The sequence below is a fragment of the Hordeum vulgare genome, chromosome 6H (assembly GCF_904849725.1).
Source record: "Hordeum vulgare subsp. vulgare chromosome 6H, MorexV3_pseudomolecules_assembly, whole genome shotgun sequence".
Classification (NCBI taxonomy): domain Eukaryota; kingdom Viridiplantae; phylum Streptophyta; class Magnoliopsida; order Poales; family Poaceae; genus Hordeum; species Hordeum vulgare.
Window position 1 is genome coordinate 22,788,617 of NC_058523.1, and position 9,059 is coordinate 22,797,675.

At 46.3% G+C, this 9,059-nt stretch overlaps 1 protein-coding gene and 1 pseudogene across 1 annotated transcript; one reads left to right on the forward strand and one right to left on the reverse strand.

Moving 5' to 3' along the window:
* Positions 1–574: 574 nt before the first annotated feature.
* On the forward strand, positions 575–3,883 carry LOC123404955 (annotated as a pseudogene).
* Positions 3,884–5,749: 1,866 nt separating this feature from the next.
* LOC123404956 (histone-lysine N-methyltransferase ATXR6-like) lies at positions 5,750–7,426 on the reverse strand. Its single transcript, XM_045098853.1, has 5 exons — positions 7,144–7,426; positions 6,743–7,050; positions 6,558–6,658; positions 6,250–6,462; positions 5,750–6,159 (listed from the first exon to the last, which is right to left on the reverse strand). Exons 1-5 carry the CDS (start codon positions 7,424–7,426, stop codon positions 6,000–6,002), a joined length of 1,065 nt encoding a protein of 354 aa, XP_044954788.1. The 3' UTR covers positions 5,750–5,999.
* Positions 7,427–9,059: the final 1,633 nt, after the last annotated feature.

A 9,059-nucleotide genomic window follows, 5' to 3' on the forward strand; every position in this document is an offset into this window, starting at 1 on the left:
GGGGTAAGGAATAAGAATTCCTCACCCAGGGTAACGAATAGTCGATCCCTATATATATATATATATATGCTAGTAATACAATGAAGATTCTTAGTTATACAAAATCACACGAAATTTATGTTATGAAAGCACTTAAAGTAACTTAGACCCTAAAAGACATGACACTAAAATTTATGTTATGAAAGCACTTAAAGTAACTTAGACCCTAAAAGACATGACACTAATACACAAATAAGATTTCACATGTCGCTATTGGAATGGATGTGTACGCCGAGTGTATTGTCACTATTAGAATGAAGATCATTTTTTTCCTGGATTTTGATTTTCGAAAGAGCCCACGGGAACGCGTCTTCGGAGTTCAGACCCTTCTCATCCCAAAGGCCCAAGCCCAAGCCCAAACCCAAACCCGCGTTCTCTCCTCCTCCATCTCGCGCCATCCCTCAAAGATTCAAGATTTCCAGCACTAAAAAAGGTGGCAGAGAGCGCGCGCGTCTTCGATCCTCCCACCCATCCCAGGCGCCTCCAAGATCCTCCCAAACCCTAGCCGCCATCTCTCCGCCAGCTTCGATGACCCATGGCCTCCTCATCCTCCCCCCTTCCCATGGGCTGCAGGTTCAGCCCGTCCGACGCCGACCTCATCTGCGCCTACCTCCGCCCCATGATCACTTGCGAGCCCCTCCCTGAGCCCGCTGCCAGGTTCCTGCACACCGCCGACGCATACGCCGCCGACCCGGCCGCGCTCGTCCCGGGCTTCCTGCCCGCGGTCCTGCTGGCGCCCAGGACCAGCGAGGAGAGGCGATGCTGGTACTTCTTTGGCTCCGCCAAGGCCCTGTCCCGGCACGACAGGCGCAGGTCCCGGGCCGTCGGCGGCGGCGAGGGCACCTGGCACGCCAAGAAGGGAAGGGAGGCCGTGCTCGACGGCGGCGGAGTCGTCGGGTACAAGCCCAGCCATGCCGACGGATCCGTGGAGGCCGTGTGGCTCATGGTCGAGTTCCGTCTGGCTCATGATCATGGAAATGTTGAGACCGGCGAATCAGTTCCGGTTCTTTGCAAGGTCTACTAGAGCCCGCGTAAACCCCGGTCTGCGTCCGTCTCGGCGCGAATATGTTTATGCCTAACCGGTTATGCGCGTAACCCCAATCCATGCCGTTGCTGCTTCATGGGGATGCGTGTTTCTTGCATGTGCTTCTCTCTCTTCATGTGCACTCTGACGCATGCATGCTTATTTTATCTACCCTGCCTCCTCTAAATCCATCACTTTTCATTTTCTTGAAACAATTTAGATGGCTCATATGTTTAAGACCAAAATTCCGTTTTTGAAACTTTTTACATATTTGAACTACTCACGCCGAGCTCTTTAGAACAAAATTAATCTTGGATACATTTGAAACACATTTATTTTTGAAACAGTAAAGAACTTTCTGAATATTAGGTGTATATTTTGTTAGAAATATGAAAGAACTTTGCCATAATTTTTTTCTGGAACCGAAGAACTTTGTTAATATGGTGTTCGAACTTTGTCATAAGAATTATAAGAACTTTGTATACACAGTCGTGATGAATGTGACAACTCCTGACAAACAATATAAAATACTGTACCATAGGTTGCATGGCTGACAGAATGGTGGGCCATATGGATTGGACATCATGTATGATGAGCGGCACGGATTCGCGTTGCGCGCGCAAAGCGTTAGGAAAAATCCATGTCCGTCTCGGCGTCGCCTGCGTACAGGAGGGAGAGGAAGAGGAAGGCCAGAGACAACGACTCAACTCCTGTAACGGCTGTCAAGCGGCGGCTGTTTGTGCCTCCGATTCTGCCGCCGGCCGTCGAGCCGCAGCCAGACTTGAACAGCTGCTCGGATGGCGTCTCACTGGACCAGCTTCTTGACGATCTCTTGATGTCCGGCCTCACGCCTGATCAAGTCCTGGGTGACTTCGTGATGCCTGTCCCTGAATCAGATGATCTCAATTCCAGCTTCTCAATGGCCAACCACGCCGATGCCGGTTCCGAGGTGAGCAACTACTGTGACATGGTACTCCGGGACGAAGGTGGTGCTGGAGCACGCATGCCTTTTCATCAGAATTTTGATCAAATCCTCCTGGGTGACTTGTTGAGGCATGTCGCTGAATCAGAGGTCAGTTACAGCGTCTCCATGTCCGACCATGCCGGTTCCATGGCGAGAAACTACCACAACATCGTCCATGGTGGTTCAGTCACGCCCCTTTTCCCTTTTGATAATTCTGATCAATTTGACTTGTCGATGACTGTCATCGAACCACTGCCCACTGACTTGCAGAGCCAGACAGCAATGCTAAATTTCAGCTTCCTGCCGTGTGCCCCGTATGCTGGAATTTGTGATTCTTGGACAGGAGGCGACACCACGGACGATGAAGCGGCGTCGGTCAGCTGGTATGGCTCTGCTCCAAGCTCACCGGCGGTTCCAACCGAGTGGATGATTTAGTCACCATTTGCCACCCCATATCAATATCAATTCTGAAGCTGACCGGCTTCTTATTGTGTTTTTTTTTCTGCTACCCCGTCTTAGGATACATGTTTTCGTTGCTTGTACCAACAACGTTCAAGACCTTGATGAGTTGGCTGATGATCGATACAGTTTCGTCTTATAATGATCTGGTTATGTATGTTAGCATACATTAATAAGTAATGTCTATTAGATCATGATGTCTATGCGATCTTTAACTGAATTTAGATGTTTATTCAATCTGAATTTAGGTGTTTTATTCAGCATGTGCCTGATTATGATTTCCTGTGTTGGAAACTGTAATTCACCTTTAGCTGCTGTCTTTGATCCTACAGCTGCCTCATGCACTTGGGGTCCGTTGCTGTATGATAACTAATGAGTGTACTAGACTTGAGAGCGGGATTCCTTGTTCTATCATTCTCGAACAAATTATCGGTGTTAGAAATAGTTTATCTCTGTATTGCTCACACATCATTGCCATCTCATTTCGGTGAATTTTGTGGCAGGCCTATGTGGCGGAGCACTCGTACAGTTTCTGCATCTGGTAGGATCTTTATCAGCAATCAGCGTGCTTCTTGTTCTGCTTCTAACTATTAAAATAGTTTTCAATTTTTCCTTGCTCCTTGAACAGGCAAAGGTCCTTATGGGCAAAAGGTTCATGTCAGCCCGACAGAAAAGGTAGCCTATTTTTCTAGTACACAACCGTACAAGAACGATATGTGCACACCTGCCATGAAAATCTTCCAGTGACCATTGACCCAATGTATTGGTTCATTTAAGTATTTCAGGATGCAGTCATAATTCATGTAATTCAGATAGTTCATTCAGCAGATATGAGCAAATATAAATATGTTCAAGGAATTCGCTGACCCTAGCATGGTAAGTGAATCTTCCCCTGATTAAAATGATATCACCATGGGTTCAGTAACAAGGAAAACACCATGCACCCACTTTCATCCTTTATGTTGTTTCATTTATCCTTCTTCTTTGAAAAGTACTACTCCCTCTGTTCATTAATATAAGACGTCTTTTCAGACTTGTGGTAAGTCTAAAAAACGTCTTACATTAATGGACAGAGTCAGTATCTTTTAGGGAGTATGAAGGCTAGGCTCTGTTGCTGCTGATATGTCCCACAGAAGCATATTCGGAATAACGGCTTAAGCAATGGAACAATCTCTTCTGGTAACTGGGTTTGGATATGTCCCATGATCCTTTTTACCCCATGGAATTAGATTTGTTAAATAGACTGGCTTATTTGCTTATTTTCAAACCTTACCTCATTTTTATCCAAGTAATATTTTTTCATGTTTATGACAGTTCTTATATTTCTGTTTTCTCATAATTTGGTTCGAATGAGAAGATATGCAATTGTGTGTATTCACGAAAAAAATTGGTTTGAAAATTATATAGCGGTAGTCGTAAAGGTATCATTGAGCAGTTTTGAACTAATTTCTGAAAGCACTCGGTTTCATTTTCTGTAATCAAACGTAGAATTTGCATAGTAAAAGGTATCAAAGTGATGCAAATATTCTGAATAGAATTTGCATCGTTTTAGCTTAAGTTAAATATTCTGAACAGAATAGATTATGAGTAAGATGGCTATTTTCTATGGGGTTCATGCTCTAGGGTTACCTTGTGGCTATTGGGGTTTGTCAGTATAATTACTTGATGAACTTGGTTATTTTTCAAAATATAACTGAAGAAGCTGGCGGGGTTTTGTCATGCATGGATGGTGGATAGTATAGTCTTCAGTCGTTCTGTTCCTGTTTCCAATGGTGCTGTTCATGAGTAGTTTGTTCTCTTATTTGGTAGAAATCACCACCGCCAATGGTATTTTTGCAATACTAATAATATCTCAAGCATTGTAAGGCAAGTCTAACCGTGAACGCCGCGAAGGCAATCCTGCCTATGACAGGCGTCGCAGATAGGCAAGTATGCTGAAAATTACTCCCTTGTGTTTGCTAAAGCTTTGCTGATGTCGCACACCGGGCTTGTTTTCAATTGTGCAGCCGATTCGCCTGCGACGGAAGACCATGCTTGAACTGGACCTCGCCTGCTTCGACCAAATGGCTGCACCGTTGTAGCCATGCTCACCAAGTAGGTTGTGTTAGGCAGCCTGAAGCTTCTGTACTATTTCTTTTAGCTAGCTCCAGCTGAATGTATTGTCGATTTGGTTTGAACTGCAGTTGTTTGCTTAAACTTTATGCAACATTGGGGAACGATTAGATGTACCATGTATTGACCGACAGTATCCTAGCTTGCGTTATTAGTGAACTTTGCTTGTTCTGCTATACTTTCCTATTCTCTCTTATTGTTCATGTTTAGTGCTGATCAACACTGTCAAGATTGCTTCGCGACCAGCTCTAGGTCATGTTTTGTGGTATTCCTCCTGGTGTTGCAAGGAAGTGTTGCCGTGCTGGATTTCTGCACACTTTTCAAACTGCCGGCGATCAATTCTTGTCGATGGAATTTTGCATGAATCTGTTCGATTCTTGCACTCCGAAGATGAACTGGCGTCACATCATCTGCCTAAATGCGTAGCTTTGCGATCTTTGTCTCAAGATGAGATGGTGTATGTTTTTTTTGTGTGTGGAGAGATGGTGTATCATTATGTGCATATCATGCTTCTGGAATGCGAATGGTCTTTATTTTGCACGTAAGCAAACTTGAATGCTTGCACGGCATTTAGATTGCAAGAATATTTGTAAAATTGTGGATGGCTAATCTGCTGAATTTTACTTAGCTGGAGGTAAACATTCACTTTGCTCTTGTCCCTAGTGTGAATGTAGTGCTAATTTTCACTGTAATCACGGTCGAACCATTTGACCCATCTACTAAATGTAAAAGAAACGAGTCCAGAGCTATTTTACACTTTGCACTATTCACAATTGAGAAAAAAATTGCTTTCCATAAACTGTTCCAAAAATGCCATTACAAACCCAGCTACAATTTTATAAATATTCTTGCCATCATCATTTCAATCACACCTAAGATTCATCAGACTAAAAAGACCCCTTACACACACACCCTGGCCCCTGGCCGCATCACAAAGTGACGTTTTGGGTATGGCATTCGTTGCACTTTTACAACTTTTGATTATTAATCATTTAATTATTCCTTTTGGCCAAAGTTACTTGTGATATGCAAGGAGTAGCACAATTTCAACTGAAACTGAATGTTCCAATCCAAATTTGTCAAAATAACCAAATATTACCTGTACCTTAAAACAAGAACATTGACAAGAGCAACCACACCAGGCACAGACATGAACAGAACAATCCCTTTTGACATTTGTATTCCTTGAATAGCATTCCACTGGATATACAATTCTTTAAGGAATGGATACACAGTTTTGAACAAAACAATTTCCCCATTCACCGTTCAAGGTTTAAAATCCAAATCTACCAACTAATTAGTTGACTCTACTGTGTTGATTTTTTGGGGAATACATCAGCACAATCATTTTCCTATGATTACAGATAAAATGGATATGCAGGCTAAACATCAGCTCATGTGTCATACAAAATGGTGAGTTGGGTACTCGTGCTCGTCGCCGTTGTAATCGTAGTACAGCCTCTCCCCCTTGGAGATGTCCCTGTCGGCCACCAGGAGACAATGGCACTCGCCGTCGATGGAGAACCGCACACACTTGAGGTTCTGCTTCTTCCTGCCTTCCCTGCAATGATCATCATTACGGAAATTTTTCAGGCATGGTTCTGATCAAAATGCATAAAATGCACGGTGATCGGAGGAAGAGGATGCTTACGGCGTGTGGTTGTTGATCCCGTTGATGAACCGCGCGATGTTGCTCCGCTTGTCTGGGCAGATGACGAGGCTCTTGGACGGCGGCGCGGCGGAGAGCAGGGTCATGATGCTGTCGCCGTCGTCGTGCTCGCGGTTTCGAAGGTAGTCCACGTCACCGACGTACTCGGTGATGATGGTCAGGTCCTTGATGTGCCTGTCTGCCTCCACCGTGAATCTGTCCAAGAAATTGCACACAATCATCATCAGTGCCCAAAGGATTCTGAAGAACAAGTTCAGAAATGAGGAGTGAGTTGTGTCGATAACACTAACCCTTCCACCGGATCGAAGACGACGAGGAGAGGTGGCCATTCCCCTTGCTCCATCATCCTCTTGCACTGGCTCAATGTCTCGGCATCCTCCCTCGGCAGCACCTGACATGAGATGGCATCCAAGATTCAGCAACGCAGAAATGGGGCAGTCGAGATCGGGTGGTGGAATTGGAGGCCGCGTCTGACCTGCATCCCTCCGGCCTCGAGGGCGGATCGGTTGGCGGAGCGGGGCGCCATGCCGGGCACGTAGGTGAGGTCGTTGCTGAAGACGGCGCCGGTGGCCGTGAGCGCGGTGGCGAGCGAGGCCATCTGCGTGAGGCGACGGACGGGGTCCTCGCTGGGGGTGAAGGGCAGCAGCTTCCTCCTCTTCTTCTTGGACACCACCAGCGCGCCGGCGGCCTTCCGCTTCCTCCTCTTCCCCTCCGGCGGCTCGATCGCCGGGCGCCGCTGGATCTTGAAGAAATCGACGATCTTGGTCTGGATCAGCGGGAACTCTGCGGACGGAACACGAGATCCGAATCAGCGAACGAGCAGATCCAATCCAGAAATGGTCAACGGGAGAGGATTATCTTTTCTAATCCACTTACGCTTGGGCATCTTGGTCTGGACGGCGGCGGCGGATTTGGCCGGACGGGCGGTGGCGGCGGAGGAGCAGGAGGGGCAGAACCAGTCGCCGGCGGGCACGCGGGGGAGGATGGGGCGGAGGCAGAAGATGTGGAGGCCGCGGTCGCAGCCGTCGCAGAGCAGCAGCTCGTCCGCGTGGCGGCCGGACCCGCACGCCTCGCACCGGACGCCGCCGTCCTCGTCGCCGTCGTTGGCCCTGGGCCGCCCCGCGCGGGTCCGGTGGCGCTGCTGCGTGGCGGGGGCCATCTGCGGCGCGCGTCGGATGGGAGCCGGAGCGCGGGGAGAGACGGAAGGGGGGGGGGGGGGGGGGGGAGGAGAGGGCGGCTCCGATGGGTGGCCGTCACGTCTGTGGATGGGGGAGAAGTAGTCGGGGGAACGGCGGGAGAAAGGGGCGGGTTTTGGCGCCAACGGGGCTCCTCGGCTTCGGCTTCGCGGGAAGCCGCGTTTCGCCACGCGGGTTCGGGTTTTGGCGCGAATCGGCGGGCCTGGCTGGGGAGTGGCTGGGTCTTTATGGGCCGTCAGGGCCTGGGAGCTGTTACCGACCAACTCTACTCGTTCTCGTAAAAGCATATATTCACGAGAGCAACTAGTTAGGCCAAGTATAATGGTGCCATTTATTTCTCATTCGCTTGTAAACGATATGTCCATTATGTGAGGAATAAAGTCTGTTGTTTTAAAAAAAAGGTATAATGATGCTGTTTTAAGAGAGCCACGTAAAATAAATAATGAGATAAAAGGGAGAAAAATTATAAAGAAAGGTTGTCGTCTCTTATATAAGAGAAGACAAGAAATGATCTTTTTAGATCCGTACGTCTCACAATATTTTTAAGAATAATTAGATATTGAGGATAAAACTAAGAAATGATTTATTGTAAGAAAAAAAAATTATGAACATTAAATTACATGCAAAACTTAAGGTAAGACTATCTTATCGACCATTGTACATGTCTTTAGCGAGCGCTTCGTCGGAAGCCTCCCAGCGAGCAATCCCACGCACCGTCATTTGACGTGTTCTCAGCCGCCGTCACGTGTCGCGTTCTGAACGCTTCCTTTGAATTTTACTTTTTTTCCCGCAAGCATTTTTTTGCCTTTTAGATTGATTTTTTTATGTTTTGGTTTTTCATCGGTCTTTCTTAGTTTCTTGATAAAAAAAATTCCTTCAAAATATTCTTTTTACACGAAAAAACATGTTTTCTGGTTTTTTATAGTCATGGTTTTTTTCTTCCGCGAGAGGCACAGTTTTGCCTCCGCGTGAGGCCCTCTCAAAAAACGAAACAAACATGTTTTCTGTTTTTTTTGCTAGAAGCACGATTTTGACTTCGCGAGAGGCACGATTTGGCCTTCGTAAGAGACAAGACCGTGCCTCTGGGAAAGGGGGAAAGCAATTTTTTCCCATGATAAGCATGATTTTACTTTCGCGAGAGGCACGGTTTGCCTTCGTGAGGGGCACACCCGTGCCTCTAATAAACAAAAATATGCATATTTTCCCGTGATAGACACATTTTTGCCTTCGTGAGAGGCACGGTTGTGCCTCTCATAAAGGAAAAAAACACGAAAAACATGTTTTCTGTGTTTTCTATCATAAGAGGCATGGTTTTTTTTGTCTTTTCTTCGTGAAAAAAGTTTGTTAAAACCTATCAATACGGGATGTAGTTTTGAAGATCTCAACGCGAGAAACCTAACGGTGAGAACGATTCGAGATTTGGACGCACGATTTAGGAGATAAAACGTTTTAAATATAAGGATCTACGAAAAAATAAAACTCTCAAGTTGCGACAAATGCTACGCATGCAATGCGCCACTTACCACAATTGGGAAGGTGTGAGTGATATTTGAAAGTGTACTCCTTAATTAATGATTTCATATATTGGCTTCTCGT